This window comes from Pristis pectinata, chromosome 14 (genome assembly GCF_009764475.1).
Source record: "Pristis pectinata isolate sPriPec2 chromosome 14, sPriPec2.1.pri, whole genome shotgun sequence".
NCBI classification, from domain to species: domain Eukaryota; kingdom Metazoa; phylum Chordata; class Chondrichthyes; order Rhinopristiformes; family Pristidae; genus Pristis; species Pristis pectinata.
The window spans coordinates 49,375,798-49,397,099 of NC_067418.1; the positions used below are offsets into that span (position 1 = coordinate 49,375,798).

Genomic DNA, 21,302 nt, shown 5'->3' on the forward strand with positions numbered 1-21,302 from the left:
CCAAAGCCCAACTCATCTAAAACCTCCCACGGAAACCCCACAACTAGATGGTCAACACCCAGACCGCCCGAGCTAGAACCCTCCCATCAAAGCCCCCATCTCAACCAGAACCCTCCAAACCCTCACCTCAACCAGAACCGTCCCATCAAAACACCCACCTCAACCAGAACCCTCCCTAACCCCCCACCTCAACCAGAACCCTCTCATTGAAACGCCACCTCAACTAGAACCCTCCCATCAAAACCCCCACCTCAACCAGAACCCTCCCATTGAAATGCCACCTCAACTAGAACCCTCCCATCAAAACCCCCACCTCAACCAGAACCCTCCCATTGAAACGCCACCTCAACTAGAACCCTCCCATCAAAATCCCCACCTCAACCAGAACCCTCCCATCAAAAGCCTCACCTCAACCAGAACCCTCCAAACCTCACCTCAACCAGAACCCACCCCCATCAAAATCCCCACCTCAACCAGAACCCCACCTCAACCAGAACCCCACCTCAACCAGAACCCACCCATTGACACCCCCCACCTCATCTAGAACCCCTATTCCGAAACCGCATCTGAACTAGAACCCTCCCATTTTTTCCCACTTCTTCCAGGACCCTTCCACCCAAACGCCACCTCATCCAGAATATTCCAACCCAAGTCCCACCTCATCTGGAACACTTGTTCCTAAAAACCTACCTTGCTTGCAACCCTTCCAACCCAAGTGCCACCATGTTTAGGACCCCCACACCCAACCCCACCTCAGTCAGAACTCCTTCACCCAAACTCACCTGGAACCATTCCACCAACAGCCCTCTCCCACCACTGTCTCAACACGTTCCCAACTACATCAACTATAACCATTGTTCCCAGAGTCTACTCCATCAGGAACCCTTCCGTTGAAACCTTACCTCAGCTACAACGCTCCCCACGCAAACTGACCCCCACCTAGAACCCTCACACCCAAACCCCCACCTCAACTAAAACCCTCTCACCATATTCTCCCAATCCTCACAGTCCCACCCAAAGCCCTCAGCTGAAATCTTCCCTTCCAACCCTATCCTGACTGGAACCCTTCCAACAGCCCCACTTCAGATAAAAACATACACTCATTTCTGCTTCATTGAGAACTCTCCACTACACACCACTTCACCTCAAATTCTTCCAGCTCAGCACCACATCACCAGTTCTATTCTCTGCCTCGTAGATCGAGTGGACAGTCAGAGACTTTTTCCCAGGGCGACAATGGCTAACACCAGGGGACATAATTTTAAGCTGATTGGAGGAAGGTATAAGGGGGACGTCAGGGGTAAGTTTTTCACACAGAGAGTGGTGGGTGCGTGGAATGCACTGCCGGCAGAGGTTGTGGGGGCAGATACATTAGGGACATTAAGGACACTCTTAGATAGACACATGAATGATAGAAAAAGAGGGGGTTATGTGGGAGGGAAGGGTTAAATAGATCTTAGAGCAGGATAAAATGTTGGCACAACATTGTGGGCTGAAGGGCCTGTACTGCGCTGTAGTGTTCTATGTTCTATGTTCATCCACAATTCCTCATGCAAGTGCCTTCTCATCTAGATTTCTCCCTAACGAAACCCTCACCTAGAACTCGCTTGCCCATATCCAAGACATCTGGACTCTTTCTTTCCAAACCCCACGTGAGCAAAAAGTCTCCCATCAAACCTTCACCTCATCTACAAACGTGCAACCCCATCTCCACCTCATCTCGATCTCCTCTACGCATACTTAACCACAATTAGAACCACTCCACAGGCTTCATGTTGGCTAGAACTTTTCCATGCAATTCCAACCACAGTTAAAAAAACGCCTACCCAATTATCAGTGTATCTATAACTCTTTCATCTACATCCTGGGGAGTTACTGGCTTGAAAGGAAGTAATGGCTTTAAAAACAACCAGGGCAGAGGTAAAGCGAAAGGTTTGTTGAGCAGATGAGGGCCTGCAGCAAGGCTAACAAACTCAACTACCCATCCTACAGTTATCAAAAGACATGGTATCCATCGCAAACGAAACCACTCACCTCACACCTTCCCAACATAAACCGCTGTCTCCTCATGATTGGAGGTCAGTTTCCCACTTACACACAATTGGCACACTCAGCTCACACTAACCTCACCCCCCATATGTTGTTCAAATACATTTCACTTCCATAATGTCACACCAACGAATACTCAGAACTGTGGAATCAGAGAAAACCTGTCACACGGGAGATCTTGTGGCCACTCTGGACAATGCGGACCACGGAGGGACTGACAAGACCGCACCCAGTTTATCCCCCAGTCTGACCCACTGAGTTCCTCCACCAGATTGTTTTTTGCTCCAGATTCCAGCATCTACAGTGTCTTGTGTCCCTGATTTATGTGATACTGTTGACTTCTCATACGTCTCAACAGCAGTCCCAAGAAAAATAGCTCCCCCAGACAATCCACAAGCACAGTTAAAATTCCTCCATCCGTTCAACAAGTTCCCTCTGAATCCTGAAACACCCAAGACAACACTGTGCACTGCCAAAACACCCAAGCTCGTTCTCACCTACTATCACACATTACCTCACACCCACACGCTCTTAAAAGTCACACTTGCTCCTAAACTTTGCAAAACTGACCAAACCCTTCACCCACCTAAATGACCCCCATGTCACACCGTGGGTTTTTGAGGCCTTGGGGCTGAGGAACGAGAAGGCTCGGCGGGGTATAATGTGAAGGCACAAGGTTCAACTGAGAGACTTAACTCTGCAGGTCTACAATCCTTCAGCTAGACAAAGTGAGGAGCCCCGGCCCAAGGGCAGCACACTGAAACGGCCCTTCACAACGGGACTCAGACCTCACACCTCTCCCCCTTCCCCCGGGGTCAGACCACACACATCTCCCCCCTGGGTCCACCTCCCCCTCTGGGTCGGACCTTTCCCTCTCCCCTTGGGTGAGACCACACACCTCTCCCCCTGGGTCAGAGCAGACACCTCTCCCACTCCCCCCTGGGTCAGACCACAGCTCTACCCCCCCCATAGGTCAATCCACACACCCTCCCCCCCCCCAAGGTCAATCCACACACCCTCCCTCCCCCCACCTCTCCGGGTCAGACCACACACCCTCCCCCCCATGTGTCAGACCACACACCTCTCTACACCCCCCCCGGGTCAGACCATACACCCTCCCCCCCCCATGGGTCAGACCACACACCTCTCCCCCCACCCCCCCATGGGTCAGACCACACACCCTCCCCCCCCCCTATTGGTCAGACCACACACCCACCCCCCCCCCATTGGTCAGACCACACACCTTCCCTCCCATGGGTCGGACCACACACCCTCCCCTCACCCCCCCTGATAGGTCAGAACACACACCCTCCCCCCCCATTGGTCAGACCACACACCCTCCCCCCCCCCCATGGGTCAGACCACACACCCTCCCCCCACCCCCCCCATTGGTCAGACCACACACCTTCCCTCCCATGGGTCGGACCACACACCCTCCCCTCACCCCGCCCCCCCCAATTGGTCAGAAAACACACCCTCCCCCACCATGGGTCAGACCACACACCCTCCCCCACCATGGGTCAGACCACACACCCTCCCCCCATGGCCTTTTCCCTACTTACCAATGTGGTGCATTTTCTCCCGGATGACCTCACACTCAATTGGCCAGCGGGGGGGCTGTATTGGGCTTCCTGCAGCCACAGGGTAGAGATTGCGTGGTTCCCGTAAACGGGGGACATGCCTCCCAGCGTGGTAGTCAAACACCAGCTGTCGTGTCCGTAACAACTGGTACTCATTGAGGAAGGAATCTGAGCAGGTTAAAGGAAGAGAGCTTCAGACTCAAACACTTACACCAACAGTTCTAATGCTGACACACTAAACTGATGTTCACAGGGTAAACAACAGACTCGTGACAAATACAGACGGTCCAGTGACATGTAATACACACACACTGCACGTAACACACACACTGCACGTAACACACACACTACATGTAACACACACACTACATGTAACACACACACTGCATGTACATACACACTACATGTACACACACACTACATGTACACACACTGCATGTAACATACACACTGCATGTAACACACACATACACACTACATGTAACATACACACTGCATGTAACACACACTGCATGTAATGCACACAGACACAGACACACACACACTCCAGAAGGTATGGACGGAGAGAGACACATTTACATGGCACCATCCAATCGTGCACTACACAACATGATTCTGTCTATAACCCCAACTTTTGAAACATGCTCAGTCCCCTGTATAACATGTTTTTCTTCGTGGTTCGAAGACTGCAGGTTGTACAGGTCACTCACCCCAGAGCTGGGCTTCCTGTGTGGAGACCTGCAGGTGTAGAGGACACACAGCTCTCCTGCACCTGTGACGAGGGGTCAGGGCTGCCCCATCCTCTTGTGTGTGGAGGTGTAACTGCCTTGGTCTTTGCTCCCTCCACCCCACACCCTCACTTCAGGCCCCTGATTGTGTGTCTGCCCACACTGCACCAGACCCCTCCCCACCCAGGCCTCCCCATCCACACCGATACCCCATTTCCTGCTGCCTCCGCCTGACCCTCCCTACCTCCCCACACCCCGGCTTTCTCACCGCCCTGCCCAACCCTGATCCCGCCTCACCCCCCACTTGCTCTACGATGCTGGTGAGTGAAGGATTCGCCGCTGTATGGTTCTGTTCTGGTCAGGGTCAGCCCTGTGCACCACAGAACTTGGCCTCTGGAGGACCTCATATGAAAGTGGCCCTGACTGTATCACTGAGTGTGTGAGGGTGTGTCGGAGAGTGAGTGTGTGTCACTGAGTGTGTGAGGGTGTGTCGGAGAGTGAGTGTGTGTTCCTGAGTGTGTGAGGGTGTGTCAGAGAGTGAGTGTGTATCACTGAGTGTGTGAGGGTGTGTCGGAGAGTGAGTGTGTGTTACTGAGTGTGTGAGGGTGTGTCGGTGAGTGAGTGTGTGTCACTGAGTGTGTGAGGGTGTGTCGGTGAGTGAGTGTGTGTCACTGAGTGAGTGAGGGTGTGTCGGAGAGTGAGTGTGTGTCACTGAGTGTGTGAGGGTGTGTCGGAGAGTGAGTGTGTGTTCCTGAGTGTGTGAGGGCCTGTCAGTGAGTGAGTGTGTGTTACTGAGTGTGTGAGGGTGTGTCGGTGAGTGAGTGTGTGTCACTGAGTGTGTGAGGGTGTGTCGGAGAGTGAGTGTGTGTCACTGAGTGTGTGAGGGTGTGTCGGTGAGTGAGTGTGTGTTACTGAGTGTGTGAGGGTGTGTCGGAGAGTGAGTGTGTGTTACTGAGTGTGTGAGGGTGTGTCGGTGAGTGAGTGTGTGTTACTGAGTCTGTGAGGGTGTGTCGGTGAGTGAGTGTGTGTTACTGAGTGTGTGAGGATGTGTCAGTGGGTAAGTGTGTGAGGGTGTGTCAGTTGGTATGTGTATGTCAGTGTGTGGGTGTGTGTCAGTGAGCGTATGAGGAGGGATTGCTGGGTGCGGGAGGAGGCTCAGTGGCTGTGCCATGTGAGTGGGGAGGGGGTGGTATCCGGACAGCCACAAACCCCAGCCCCACTTACCGAACCTCCTGCTGCATCCAGCAACCCCTCCTCACACACTTACTGACACACCCTCACACACCCTATGACACACCCTCACACACAGTCACACCCTCACTCACTGACACCCTCACACACTCAGTGACACACACTTACTGACGCACCCTCACACACTTAGTGACGCACACTCACTCACTGACACTCCCTCACACACTCAGTGAGACACCCACACACTGACACACCCTGACACACTCACTGACATACCCATCTCACACTGATAATCCCCACGCTCACTGACACATCTCCACGCTCCTCGACTCCCCCCCCCCCCAAAAGATGTTCACCGTCCCTTCCCTCTGCTCACGGACAACCACCCCCCCCCACCCCACCCAGCTCCCCACCCTCCCCCAGCGCTGTCCGACCCTGCCCCACGCTCACAGTTCACCCGCTGGGGTTCCTCCTCACTGGCGGTGCTGCTGCTGTTGTTGGACTCCGGCAAGTTCTGGTTTGGGGTCGGGCTCCCGTCCCGCTGCCAGCTCTGCTCCCTCATCGGCCCGGAGTGGGTGCTTCTGCGATCTGACCAGAGCACAGTCATTGACACCCCCCTGCCTCTACCATTCGAAGTCTGGGCCGGGTGCGGGGCCCCTCTCAGGGAGGCGAGTGTAGGTAGGGTGGGGCGAGGACAATATCTGAATTGGGAGGACCAAGCCTAAAGAGGGAAAACACCCCCGAGGTGGTGGGCAGGGTCCGGTTTCCAGTGGAATGCCTGGAAAGGGTTTGGTTGGGGGGGGGGGTGGGGGGAGCGGTCAGCACTGTATGCGCTAGGGTGACCCTGCCTCAGGTGTCTGTGTCATAGACTCACAGAGCTGCGCAGCCCCGAAAACAGGCCCTTCGATGCATCAGATCCATGCCGACCTTCCCCACACCCCCCCCACCCCTGTCCACACTAATGACATTTGCCTGCATCAGGTTCCTATCCTCCTGCGCCTTGCCGATTCGAGTGTCTGTTTAAGTGTCACAGCACTTTCTCCGTAGCTGTGACACCTTGTACTCTTACTGTTTTTACCTGTACTACATCAATGGACTCTGTACTAACTCAATGTAACTGTACTGTGTAATGAACTGACCTGTACGATCGGTTTGTAAGACAAGTTTTTCACTGTACCTCAGTACCTGACAATAATAAACCAATACCAATACCAAATGCCCCCTAAAGACCGTGATTGTGTCCGATTCTACCAACTAATCCAGCCACGAGTTTGAGATACCAACCGCTCTCTGCGTAAAAATTTCCCCCTCAGATTCCCCTTTAAAACTCCTTCCTCAAACCTTTCCCCCTTTCCTCCATGAGGAAAGCACTCTGCCCACCTACTCCACCCATATAGATATATGTATAGATATAGATATTTAAGACATAGATATTTATCAGTCACATGTACATCGAAACATACAGTGAAATACGTTGCTAAGAATGTGCTGGGGGGCAGCCCGCAAGTGTCGCCACTCTTCCGGCGCCAACATAGCACGCCCACAACTTCCTAACCCGTACATCTTTGGAATGTGGGAGGAAACCGGAGCACCCGGAGGAAACCCACGCAGACACACGGGGAGAACGTACAAACTCCTTATGGGTAGCAGCGGGAATTGGACCTGGGTCGCTGGCGTTGTAATAGTGTTACACTAACCACTACGCTACCGAGCCTGCCTCATAACCTTACACAGCTCCTCGCCCTCCTCCGCCCCAGGGAGAATGAGCTCAGCCTATCTCAGGTAAGGTGAACGGGTGTAAAACTACTGTTCGTTCTATTAGACAGAGTGACCACAAAACTGGGTCATTAGGAACAGTCTTATCACAAAAGGTGACATCAACCCGATAGATAGAGGTCCAGAAGATAATCTTTTGTGGTTGGGAACTCACTGGAGTCATTTTCTGGATCATCCCTGTAAACCAGGCCCAATCCATCAGGTTAGGTTTCAGTCAGGTATGTACTTTATTAACTTATGTTGGGGGTGGGGGTGGGGAGGTAGGAGGGAAGGTGAAATCCCGGAAAGTATTCAGTGGGGTAGCAGCAGTAGTGATTAAAAATGTACACAACTGTATGAAACTGTTCTAATTTATTATGTTATAGGAATTCATCAGAAGGAACTTCACTGCAGAATATAAGAAGACAGGCTTTGCAATCAAAGTTTAGAACAAACATCCCATGAAGATAGTCATAGTTTAGTTGTTTTTTTTCATCCTTAGAAAGCTGTTAATATGGTATTGGTTTATTATTGTCACTTGTACTGAGGTACAGTGAAAAACTTGTCTTACAAACCGATCGTACAGGTCAATTCATTACGCAGTGCAGTTACATTGAGTCAGTACAGAGTGCATTGAGGTAGTACAGGTAAAAACAATAACAATACAGAGTAAAGTGTCACAGCTACAGAGAAAGTGCAGTGCAATAAGGTGCAAGGCCACAACAAGGTAGATCGTGAGGTCAGAGTCCATCTCATTATATAAGGGAACCGTTCAATAGTTTTATCACCGTGGGATAGAAGCTGTCCTTAAGTCTGGGGGTATGGTGAAACTCAAAGGCTATTATGACCGAGGTCTTGGTCTTCTGCGTCTTGGTTTCGGGGGAGCCTCACCCTCTCTGGTGCAGGTCTGTATCTCAGGGTGGGGGGAGGGCGAAGGTGCTGACGGTGGGGGCTGGTCGGGACAGCTCTCTCGGCCAGCGTCAGAAGGAGGGCGTAGTACAAGGACAAGGTCTGTGGGAGGAGGGGGGTTGTACAGAGGGGGGAAAGTGTGGCTTGTGTGGATTAGTTTCGGTGGGGGGGTGGGGCACGGCATATGGATGAGTGGGAGGTAGTTGTTTTCCTCTGGCTGTGACTGTCATGGGTAAGGAGTGACTATCTGAAGGGAGATTATCTGAAGAAGTGGAATGGTGTCATGACAACAAGGTTTCCCTCAATGTCAGCAAAACAAAAGAGCTGGTCATTGACTTCAGGAAAGGGGGCAGTGCACATGCACCTGTCTACATCAATGGTGCTGAGGTCGAGAGGGTTGAGAGCTTCAAGTTCCTGGGAGTGAACATCACCAATAGCCTGTCCTGGTCCAGGAAAGCTCACCAGCACCTCTACTTCCTCAGGAGGCTAAAGAAATTTGGTTTGTCCCCTTTGACACTCACCAACTTTTATCAATGTACCATAGAAAGCATCCTATCTGGATGCATCACGGCTTGGTATGGCAACTGCTCTGCCCAGGACTGCAAGAAACTGCAGAGAGTTGTGGACACAGCCCAGCGCGTCACGGACACCAGCCTCCCCTCCTTGGACTCTGTCTTTACCTCTTGCTGCCTCAGTGAAGCAGCCGGAATATTCAAAGACCCCACCCACCCGGGACATTCTCTCTTCTCTCCTCTTCCATCAGGTAGGAGATACAGGAGCCTGAGGGCACGTACCGCCAGGCTTAAGGACAGCTTCTACCCCACTGTGATAAGACTATTGAACGGTTCCCTTATACAACGAGATGGACTCTGACCTCTCGATCTACCTTGTTGTGACCTTGCACCTCATTGCACTGCACTTTCTCTGTAGCTGTGACACTTTACTCTGTACTGTTATTGTTTTTACCTGTACTACCTCAATGCACTCTGTACTAACTCAATGTAACTGCACCGTGTAATGTATTGACCTGTACGATCGGTTTGTAAGACAAGTTTCTCACTGTACCTCAGTACGACAATAATAAACCAATACCAATACCAAGAAGGCGGTGGGTCTACCTGCTTGCGCCACTGAGTCCTCTTGGCTAGTTGTCGCCCAATCCCCTGGCCTGCACTTAACTTTGGCTCTGATTGTCCTTCACCGACCACCTCATCCTGACCCCACCACTGAACCTGGCAGCTGACCCTCACTCTGACAACTCCACCCACCCCTCCGTCTCCACCTTCTCTTGGCTCGAGCCCACTCACCAGGCACAGTTCTTTTCCCTGACCCCTACTGATCCCCGGGCACCGGGCAGATGACTGCAACTTGCCTCCCTCAGTGGCCCCAGTCCCCACCGTCTAGCCGACACACTCACCCCCTCCCCTCCCCACCTGAGACTCTCCCACTCCTCTCTTCCCTGGGGCCACTCCGTCAACGCCCCCTCACTTTGAAGTCGTAGGCTCTAAAGGGGTGAATGATAACATTTGGCTTTGTGAAACTGAAGCACAGGGAATGCAGAGACCAGATACAGAGTCGGTATCCGGAATGGAAACAGAGTGGTGCTGAATGGGTGTCTCCAGGACTGGAGGTCTCACCGGGGCTGGAGGTGTCCCCATACCAGTGGCCCCAGGGGTGCATCGGGACCACGGCTCTTTGTGATAAACTTGTTGACTTGGGCTTGGGGAGAAAAGGGCACCACTTCAAGTTTACACAGACATACACTATAGTAGATGTGCTTGTACAATACTGGGGGTAGACTAGCAGGAGGGCTGTGCACATGGCACATGAAACCTGACACAGAGAAGTGCAACGTGAAACAGTTTATAAGGCAGAATAGGAGGAGGTGGGCAGAGAAATGGCAGATGGAGTTTAACGTGGATAACTGTGAGGTGTTGCACTTTGGAAGGACGAACTCCAAGGCGGAGTACAAGGTAAATGGCAGGATTCTGGGCAGTGTAGAGGAGCAGAGGGATCTGGGGGTTCATATCCACAGATCACTGAAAGTTGCCTCGCAGGTGGATAGGGTAGTTAAGAAAGCTTATGGGATGTTAGCTTTCATAAGTCGGGGGATCAAGTTTAAGAGCCGCGAAGTGATGATGCAGCTTTACAAAACTCTGGTTAGGCCACACTTGGAGTACTGTGTCCAGTTCTGGTCGCCTCATTATAGGAAGGATGTGGAGGCGTTGGAGAGGGTGCAGAGGAGATTTACCAGGATGCTGCCTGGATTAGAGAGTATGGATTATGAGGAGAGACTAAAGGAGCTAGGGCTTTACTCATTGGAGAGAAGGAGGATGAGGGGAGACATGATAGAGGTGTACAAGATATTGAGAGGAATAGATAGAGTGGATAGCCAGCGCCTCTTTCCCAGGGCACCAATGCTCAATACAAGAGGACATGGCTTTAACATATTCGGTGGGAAGTTCAAGGGAGACGTCAGAGGGAGGTTTTTTACCCAGAGAGTGGTTGGGGCATGGAATGCACTGCCTGGGGTGGTGGTGGAGGCAGGTACATTGGACAAGTTCAAGAGATTGTTAGATAAGCATATGGAGGAATTTAAGTTAGAGGGATATGTGGGAGGAAGGGGTTAGATAGTCTTAGGTGTGGTTTGAAGGGCGGCACAACATGGTGGGCCGAAGGGCCTGTATTGTGCTGTACTGTTCTTTGGTTCTATGGTTTTGGTAGGACTAATGTCAAGAGGCAGTACACTCTTAAGGGCAAGACCCTTAACAGTGTTGAAGAGCAGAGAGACCTTGGGGTGCAAGTGCATGGCTCATTGAAAGTGGCTACACATGTAGATAGGGTGGTTAAGAAGGCTTATAGAATGCTTGCTTCATTAATGGAGGAATTGAGTATAGGAGTCAAGCAGTTATGATGCGTCTCTATAGAACACTGGTTAGGCTGCATTTAGAGTATTGTGTGTAGTTCTGGTCACCTCACTATAGGAAGGATGTCGGGGCTTTAGAGAGGGTGCAGAGGAGGTTTACTAGGATGCTGCCTGGATTAGAGGGCATGTGCTATCAGGAGAGGCTGGACAAACTTGGGCTCTTTTCTCTGGAGCGGCAGAGGCTGAGGGGTGACCTGTTGGAAGTGTATAAAATTATGAGGGGCATAGACAGGGTGGACAAACAATAAAGTTATTCTAAGTTTTTGAGGGGTATGAAAGGGGGCACCTTCTTTGTGCAAATCGCGAAGGCTGGTTCACAACCAGTGCTGAGGCACAGACAGAAGACTGCGTGAAAGGCTGTTGGCCACCTGAGGTTTTCTCCGGCATTATACAGATCAGTTCATTGATTGGTTGATAAGTATTATTTTGTTTCCTCCTGTACTTTAAATATTCTTCCTCCTTTCATTATGTTATTCTTCATATAACTCTAATAAAGAAGTTTCTATAATCTTTAGCAAGTTTACAGTCCCTCCTTTGTACACCTGTTAAAGGTTATAGAAACAAGGAGAGAACAAGGAACTAATTTTAAAATATTTTCGTTACAACGGGTCGCAGGTGATTGGATAATAAACACAGTGTCTGCTTGAGTATGAATGATCCAGCAGAGCGGTGGGAGTGGATTCAACCAGTGAGAGACAAAGGACGGCAGATGCAGGAATCTAGATGAAAAACACGACGATGCTGGGGGAACTCAGCAGGCCGGGCAGCATCCGCGGAGAAAAGCAGGCGGTCAACGTTTCGGGTCAGGACCCCTCTCTCCACGGATGCTGCCTGGCCTGCTGAGTTCCTCCAGCACCGTTGTGGGTTCAATCAGTCCTGTTGCAGGGTTTCGATCAGAAACGTCGACAATGTCCTCCGCTCCCTCGGTCCCAGAGCTGCCTGACCCGCTGAGTCCCTCCAGCATCGTGTGTGTTGCTCTAGTCTCCAGCATCCGCAGTCTCTTGGGTCTCCACGACAAACAAGATGCTGGGGGAACTCAGCGGGTCAGGCAGCATCCGTGAGGGGGGGGGGAATGGACAGTCGACGTTTCGGGTGGAGACCCTTCACCTGGACTGAAAGATAGAGGGGAGGCAGCCGGTATATATAGGTGGAGGGAAGGGGCGGAGCAAGAGCTGGCAGGTGATAGGTGGATCCAGGTGAGGAGGGCTGATTGGCAGATGGTGGAGGAGAGGGCGGGAGTAGCGACAGAGGCTGGGAGGTGATTGGTGGAGGCGACAGAGGGCTGCATTTGGTGGAATCCGATAGGACAAGTAAGGTGGAGACTGGAACCAATGGAGGGAGGTGGGTGAGGGGGGGGGTCAGATGGGAATGGGGTCGGGGGGGGGGGGCGGCGAGCGGATCCAAGTGGGAGTAGGTGTCCCTCCAGCAGATGGTGTGTCGCTTCACATTCCAGTGCCCGTGATCTCTTGTGTCTCTGTGCGTTCAATCTTCACCATCAGCAGTGAACTGGATGAAGGCTCCGACGTTGCAGGGTGGAGGGAAGAGAGGGCAGGGGTGAAGATAAAAAGAGCTGGCAGGTGGGGACAGAGCGGAATGCTCCTGCACAGACTCCGCACAGACTTGATGGGCCAAATGGCCTTCTTCAAAAGCAAGGGAAGAGGAAGAAAGGAAAGTGAAGCTGAGTGAAAGCATGGCGCTGCCTCTGCACCAGTCATCGAAGTGGGGTCAATTACTAACTTTAAATCGGGGATTTAGTATTAACCAAAGGTCAGCTAGAGACTACTGGAAGAGTTCTGAGGGGCTAAGTCCTTGCACCTGTTTCTTTATTTCCCACCTTCTGATGGCCCTCCTTCCCTTCAAATTTGCGGTCCTGCACTTGTCCAAAGGTTCACCAGACAACTGCGGACACCCCCCACCACCCCCCCCCCCCACCCACCATTCTGCCAGCACTGAGCTGTGCCTCCACCGGTAATTGCAGGCTCCCGTGTACAAGGTTGAGGGCACCGACCTGTGTAATAGCCGTAGTGTTGCAGGTGGTAGCGCATGAAGCTCTCGTAGGGGTCATCCAGCACCTGCAATCACATCGGAAGTGGTCACTTTCACCGAGTGTGGCTCTGGCACACCGCTACGCTGACCGCTCCTCGAGGAACCATCACACAATTATTTGGTTTGAGAAGATTCATCGGGAATAGAAAAAAACTTGCTTTTGAAATTTCTTCCCCATCGTAGAACATGGAACACTACAGCACAGGGCAGGCCCTTCAGCCCACGAAGCTGTTCCCACATTTTACCCTGCTTTGAGAAACAAAGGACCGCAGATGCTGGAATCGAGATGAAAAACACGGCGATGTTGGAGGAACTCAGCAGGCCGGGCAGCATCCGTGGAGAAAAGCAGGTGGTCAATGTTTCGGGTTGGGACCCTTCTGATATATTGATATATAAACAATATATCGGGCTTCCCCCTTTTCCTATCTTCAGTCCTGAAGAAGGGTCCTGACCCGAAATGTTGACCGCCTGCTTTTCTCCACAGATGCTGCCCGGCCTGCTGAGTCCCTCCAGCATCGTCATGTTTTTCATTTTATCCTGCTGTAAGATCTATTTACCCCTTCCCTCCCACATAGCCCTCCATTTTTCTATCATTCATGTGTCTATCTAAGAGTCACTTAAATGTCCCTAATGTATCTGCCCCCACAACCTCTGCCGGCAGTGCGTTCCACGCACCCACCACTCTCTGTGTAAAAATACGTACCTCTGACATCCCCCTTATACCCTTCTCCAATCACCTTAAAATTATGCCCCCTCGTGTTAGCCATTATCACCCTGGGAAAAAGTCTCCTGTGCAAATCTGGTCACTCCATTACAGGAAGGATGTGGGAGCTTTGGAAAAGATGCAGAAGAGGTTCACCAGGATGCTGCCTGGATTAGAGGGTATGAGCTATAAGGAGAGGTTGGACAAACTTGGGTTGTTTCCTCTGGAGTGTCGGAGGCTGAGGGGAGACCTGATAGAAGTTTATAAAATCATGAGAGGCGTAGATAGGGTAGATAGAGTTTTTCCCCAGGATACAAAATATCAAATATTAGAGGACATGTATTTAAGGTGAGACGGGGAAAGTTTAAGGGGCAAATTTTTTTTACACAGAGAGTGGTGGGTGCCTGGAATGTGCTGCCAGGGGTTGGGGTGGAGGCAGATACAACAGAGGCATTTAAGAGTCTGAGAGACAGACACATGAATACGCAGGGAATGGAGGGATATAGATCATGTGCAGGCAGAAGAGATTTAGCTTAATTTGGCATCGTGTTCAGTACAGACGTTGTGGGCCGAAGGGCCTGTTCTGGTGTCGTACTGTCCTGTGTTCTACGATCCAACTCCCTGAGGTACTGTCACACTGGTTTGACCTACCCCAGAAGCAGACTCATTCATAACACAGGACAGTACAGCACAGAACAGGCCCTTCGGCCCACCATGTCTGTGCTGACTGTGATGTGCCAATCCAAACTAATCTCATCCGCCTGCACCCAGTCCGTTTCCCTCCATTCCCGGCCTGTTCATGTCCCTGTTTAAAGGTTGCGGTCATATCTGCTTCCACTGCTTCTCCAGGCAGCGTGTCCCAGGCATCCACCCCTCTACACAGAAAACTTGCCGCGCAAATCGCCTTTAAACTTCCCTCCTCTCACCTTAAAGCTACATCTTCCAGTATTTGACGTTCCCACCTTCGGGGAAAGAAACTCTGAACTCCTACCCAATCGATGCCTCATGTAATTTTATAAACTTCCATCAGGTCTCCCCTTAGCCGCCGACGCTCCAGAGAAAACCACCCAAGTTTGTCCGACCTCCCCTTGCAGCTAATGCCCCTGCTGCCCCCCAAGTTACATCCAAATTTAATAAGATAAGATAAGGTATCTCTATCAGTCACATGTACATCGAAACACACAGTGAAATGCATCTTCTGCGTAGAGTGTTCTGGGGGTCAGCCCACAAGTGTCGCCACGCTTCCGGCGCCAACATAGCACACCCACAACTTCCTAACCCGTACTTCTTTGGAATATGGGAGGAAACCGGAGCACCCGGAGGAAACCCACGCAGACACACAGGGAGAACGTACAAACTGCTTACAGACAGCGGCGGGAATTGAACTCAGGTCACTGGCGCTGTAAATAATATTGGAGCTACATCAAAAGTTGGGGACAGACCTACCTTGAAATCCACAACCCTGGCAGCTGCTGGACACATATCAAACCCTAAAAAAAAAGAGACGTGTGTTCAGAACATGGACCAGCCAGATTCTACTGACCCAGGTGTGGAAGGGACATGGGGGAGTGCACAGGTAAAAGATGGACATCAGAGCGCAGCCTTGTGATCAATGCAGGCTGCTGCCTGAAGCCACACCTCTCAGTTTACTGCTCCTTGCTGCACTTGGGCAGGTGACCCAGACCCGGAGGGGGAAGGAGGACGCGAGAGACTGCAGACCAGCCGCTTCGGTATTGCGGTTACCAGAGCAGGTCAGAGGACGGACACCCTGCAGTGAGTAACTCACCTCCTCGCACCAAAGCCCTTTCACACTGCCTACAAGGCAAGTCAGGGGTGTGACGGAACTCTCCCCGCTAGCCTGGGTGAGTGCAGTGATGGCAACATCCAAGAATCTCCACGCCGATCCCGGACAAAGCAGCCCAGTGGATTGGGGACCCCGATCCACCACCAACGTCATTCCCTCTACCACTGGTGCACTGAGGCTGCAGTGTGTACCATCTGCACAATGCACCGCAGTTACCCATCTAGGCTACTCCAGCAGCATCTCCCAAGCCTGTGGCCTCCACCACCAAGGAGGACAAGGTCAACAGGTAGGGTGGGGGGGTGGGGGACCACCATCTCCTGCAGCTTCCCTGGGCCTCACACCACCCTGACTTGGAGATATACCACTGGTCCTTCATCGTTGCTGGGTCGATGTCCCTCTCTAACGGCACCATCGCAAGACAAGGGAGCAGAAGTAGGCCGTTCGGCCCATCGAGTCTGCTCCATGAGCTACACTAAAACTATTCCTATCTAGCCCCAATTTCCGGCCTTGTCCCCATATCCCTTGATACCTTGACTAATTAGATACCTATCTCCTCCTTAAATGCCCCCAATGATCGGGCCTCCACAGCTGTACGTGGCAACGAATTTCATAAATTCACTACCCTCTGGCTAAAGAAATTTCCCCTCATTTCTGTTTTAAACCAATGCCCTCTAATTCTAAGATTGTGCCCTCTGGTCCTGGACTCACCCACCAAGGGAAACAGCTTAACCACATCTACTCTGTCCAGTCCTTTCAACATTTGAAATGTTTCTATGAGGTCCCCTCTCATTCTTCTGTACTCCAGTGAGTACAGTCCAAGTGCTGACAAATGCTCATGGGAGCACCTTCAGCTAAGGACTGCAGCAGTTGTGGCTAGGCTGTTTCCCTTGGTGGGCGTGTCCAGGACCAGAGGGCACAATCTTAGAATTAGAGGGTACAGTTTCAAGACAGAGATGAGGAGAAGTTTCTTTACCCAGAGGGTGGTGAAATTGTGGAACTCCTTGCCACGCACAGCAGTGGAGGCCAGATCAGTGGGGGTATTCAAGGAGGAGATAGACAGATATCTAAATAGTCAGGGTATCAAGGGATATGGGGATAAGGCTGGCAAATGGGATTAGAATAGTTTTTTTTCTCTCTCTCTTTTTTCCCACCCCATTTCTTTTTCCCTTTTCCTTGGAGCAGACTCGATGGGCCGAATGGCCTGCTTCTGCTCCCTTATCTTGTGATCTTGTGTCTCACCCCCACCTCCTCAAGGGATGGGTAATAAATACTGGGCTTGCCAGTGATGTCCAGATCCCAAAACATGTATTGAAAAAATGGCAAGTCTCCTCTCTGATACAACGAAGATATTTATTCATTAGTCGCATGTACATCGAAACACACAGTGAAATGCATCTTTTGCGTAGAGTGTTCTGGGGGCAGCCCACAAGTGTCACCACGTTTCTGGCGCCAACATAGCACGCCCACAACTTCCTAACCCGTACGTCTTTGGAATGTGGGAGGAAACCGGAGCACCCGGAGGAAACCCACGCAGATGCGGGGAGAACGTACAAACTCCTCACAGACAGCGGCGGGAATTGAACCCGGGTTTCTGGCACCGTAATAGCGTCGTGCTAACCGCTACACTACCGTGCCTGCCCGATTGCTGGTCCAACAATTCTCTGTCATACAAGGTAACCCTTTCCCTTGTTACAATGCCCCTGTCTTCATTTTCTCTTCCCTCCTCTGAAACAAAGTGTTCCAATATCTTTCTCTCTCTGATACCATATTCTAGTCTCTCTCTGATACAACGTGTCCCAATCTTTCCATATCTTTATGGCCTACTCTCTTTCTCTGTCTTTGATACAATGCATTCCAGTCTCTCTCTGATACGACGTATCCCTTTAACACGTTGTCCTCATTGGAATAATGTATCCCAGTGTATCCAATTGACGCAATGTCCTAATCTGATACAGGCTCTTCCTGGGTTACAAACACCTGACTCGCGGACACCCGTACATGTTCATCCCATACTATTATTAAGTCTGGCGTATGTACGTATGTCCTATGAACGACAGAACTAGTTTCCTCTCTCTCTCTCTCTCTCTCTCCCCACTTTTAGTAATTGTTCCTTCTTATCAGAAATGTGCTTTTGATGCCATTCATTTTAGTAACCGTGGAGGTAAGGTGTCCATATCAAGGACATGGACAAAATTGACATCTGTAAGATGGAACCCATTCATTACCCAGGGATGGCTTGTACAGTCCCCCCACTGCCCCCTCCCTTTCCCCCCTCCCTTCCCTTCCCCCTCCCTCCCTCTACCCTCCCACCCCTTCCCCCTCTCCCTCCACCCCATCCCCCCTTCCCCTCCCTCCCCCTCCCCTGTGAAACAATGCACTCCAGCCTTTCATCTTGCCACTGGCTTCAGATTCTCTGCTCTATGCATCACCCCCACCCGTCCACGCGTGTAACCGCCCGCTCACAGTCACTCATTGTCTGGATCCTCCCTCTCACTCCTGCGCTGACCTCTGTCCTCAGCCCCCTGCTCTGGTGCGATGAGTTCGGTGTAATCTTGAGGAACCACGTCACACCTTCCAACTCAGCCCACCGCAACCTTCCCGACTTAAAGCCCGAATGTCGTCACTTCCGGAGCCTTTTCTCTCAGGTATCCAACATTCACTCCACCTTTCCGCTTGTAACACCAGAGAACGATTCTGCATTAATGCCTCCCCCAGACTGCTTCTCCCCTACACGTGTTCCAGTGTCACCTTCTTCCCCCACACCCCCCCCCCCGGCACTATCGACTCTGCCACCCTCCACCCTGGGGCCACACACAAAATGCCAGGAGCTCTCAGTGGGTCGGGCAGCACCCGCGGAGGGAAACGGGATGGTCGATAATTCCGGTCGAGACCCTCCACCTGGGCTGGAAGGGGAGGTATAGCCGGTATCGAAAGGTGGAGGGAAGGGGACGGGAGCAAGAGCTGGCAGGTGATAGGTGGATCCAGGTGAGGGGGGGGGTTGATGGGCAGGCGCAGGGGGCGGGGAGAGTGGGTGAGGCCAGGAGGTGATAGGTGGATCCAGGTGAGGGGGGTGGTTGATGAGCAGGCGCAGGGGGCGGGGAGAGTGGGTGAGGCCGGGAGGTGGATCCAGGTGAGGGGGGTGGTTGATGGGCAGGCGAAGGGGGGCGGGGAGAGTGGGTGAGGCCGGGAGGTGATAGGTGGATCCAGGTGAGGGGGGTGGTTGATGGGCAGGTGGGGGTGAGGAGGGACTGGGAGTAGCGACAGAGGCCGGGAGGTGATAGGTGGAGGCGACAAGGGGCTTAAGACGATGGGAATAGAGGGAGGGAGGTGTGGGGGGGGGGGGAAAGAGCATGGGATCTGCAGCCCTTTATCACCTCCACCCATCATTTCCCATCCTCTGTCACTGGTCCCACTCTCCCCTCCTCCATCTGCCTATCACCCCCTCTCCTCTCCCCCCACCCATCACCTGGATCCACCTAGCACCCGCCAGCTCCTGCCTCACCCCTTTATAGCGGCCATCTCCCCTCCAGATGGAGGGTCTCGACCCGAAACGTCGACTGCCCACCTCCCTCCACAGGAACTGCCTGACCCGCTGAGTTCCTCCAGCATCGTGTTTGTCGCCCTGGGTTCCGGCATCTCTTCTGGACCCGGCGTTCCCGCCTGCCCTGCCCATTGCCCCTCCCCACCAGCTCCCCTGAGTCCTCCCCTCCCACCTTCAGTCAAAGGACTATCCACTTGAGACATCCACTCTGTTTCTCTCAATACAATAACCCATTGGGGGTGTCCCCAGCACTTCCTGCCGTCTGCTCCCTGACACACCCAAGCCAAAGTGCCCAGCCCGTTCCCATTCCGAGACAAAAATAGAAGAGAGGGAATCCAGATGCAGGGAATCTGAAATAAGAATAGAAAATGCTGAAAACACTCCAGCATTTGGTCAGGCAGCATCTGTGGGGAGAGACATAAGAGTTAACGTTTTAGATTGGAGACCCTTTGCCAAGTCCTGCACAGCCCTCTTCTACTCAAGATTCACAAGCAGCACAGTCTGGGCAAAGCTCTTCTCTCAGCTGCTCTTGGTCCCATCCAACTTATTTCTCCCTCCTTTGACTCCTTTCTATCTCCCTTCTTCCAGTCCTATCCCTCTTACGTCTGTGCTACATCTGATGTCCTTGGCAAGTTTCCAGTTCTTAGTCCCAACCAGCTCATCTTTACTATGACCAATCTACACCCCCGTCCCACACCAGGGTGGTCTGAGGGTCCCCTGCTTCTTCTTTGAAGAGACCCAGCCACCAGTTCCCCTCCCACAGCACACACACCACACACACACACTCCTGGCCGACCTCACTCTCACCCCGAGCACCTCCCCCATTCCCCTAAACACCTGGAGTCAGTGGTCCGGTACCTGTCCAGGACTCTGTTCCCAGTGGCTGCCCCTGCTCCGGCTCTGTGTCCGCAGGGGTCCACTGCCTCGAATCGCAGTGGTAGGGTCACTCGGTGCCCGAGGCCCCACTCACCCCTGGCATTGGTTGGTCCTGGCTCCTCCCCACCCCCACTCCCCTCTCCCCTCCCTGTGCCCCGCTCACCCACTGGAACACCCCTGCAGATGCTGCTGCTCCCCCACTGCCTGGTCTCTCCCCACCCTTCCCTCCACCCCTCCTTCCCTCACTCTCTCCACTCCCTTCCTCCCTCCTTCCACCACTTTGCCCTTTCCTCCCTACCCCTACTCACACTCAATCCTCTCGCCTCTCCCCCTCCCCCTCCCTCACTCTCACTCCCCTCTCCTCTCTTTCCTTCCTCTCATCCTCCCTCCCTCTCCCTCCCTCCCCTCACCCTCCCTACCCCTCCCTCCCTCCTCTCACCCTCCCTCCCCCTCCCTCCCTCCTCTCACCCTCCCTCCCCCTCCCTCCCTCCTCTCACCCTCCCTCCCCCTCCCTCCCTCCTCCCTTCCCTCTCTCCTCCCCTCCCTCTCCACGCTCGCTCTCTCCCTCCCTCCACCTCCCCTCTCCCTCTCCCTCTCCCTCCCGCACCCTCAGGACCCCGCTCCCTCCGGCTCCCTCGATCCCGCCGACTTTCCCCGGCCGTCTCCAGGCAACAGCGACAACACCCGGCGCGGCCTCTCGGGAACTCCGGAAGCGGCGGGACAGCGGGGGCGGGAGTGGGGCAGGGCACCGTGTTACAGCGGGGGCAGGGCACCGGGAGCAGGGGCAGGGCACCGGGAGCAGGGGCAGGGCACCGGGTTACAGCGGGGGCAGGGCACCGGGAGTGGGGCAGGGCACCGGGTTACAGCGGGGGCAGGGCACCGGGAGTGGGGCAGGGCACCGGGTTACAGCGGGGGCAGGGCACCGGGAGTGGGGCAGGGCACCGGGTTACAGCGGGGGCAGGGCACCGGGTTACAGTGGGGGCAGGGCACCGGGAGTGGGGCAGGGCACCGGGTTACAGCGGGGCAGGGCACCGGGTTACAGCGGGGGCAGGGCACCGGGAGCAGGGGCAGGGCACCGGGTTACAGCGGGGGCAGGGCACCGGGTTACAGCGGGGGCAGGGCACCGGGTTACAGTGGGGGCAGGGCACCGGGTTACAGCGGGGGCAGGGCACCGGGAGTGGGGCAGGGCACCGG

General features: G+C 53.2%; 1 protein-coding gene across 1 annotated transcript in view; it reads right to left on the reverse strand.

Moving 5' to 3' along the window:
• The window catches only part of LOC127578008 (cytosolic carboxypeptidase 2-like), an 84,735-nt gene extending 64,513 nt beyond the window's left edge, over nucleotides 1–20,222 (reverse strand). The window contains exons 1-5 of the mRNA XM_052029714.1: nucleotides 20,091–20,222; nucleotides 15,334–15,377; nucleotides 13,147–13,210; nucleotides 5,999–6,136; nucleotides 3,612–3,797 (exon numbers count right to left, since the gene is read on the reverse strand). Of these exons, the coding sequence (XP_051885674.1) occupies nucleotides 3,612–3,797; nucleotides 5,999–6,136; nucleotides 13,147–13,210; nucleotides 15,334–15,369 (424 nt within the window). The 5' untranslated portion in view covers nucleotides 15,370–15,377; nucleotides 20,091–20,222. The remainder of the gene's footprint in view (nucleotides 1–3,611; nucleotides 3,798–5,998; nucleotides 6,137–13,146; nucleotides 13,211–15,333; nucleotides 15,378–20,090) is intronic.
• Between the last annotated feature and the right edge of the window lie 1,080 nt (nucleotides 20,223–21,302).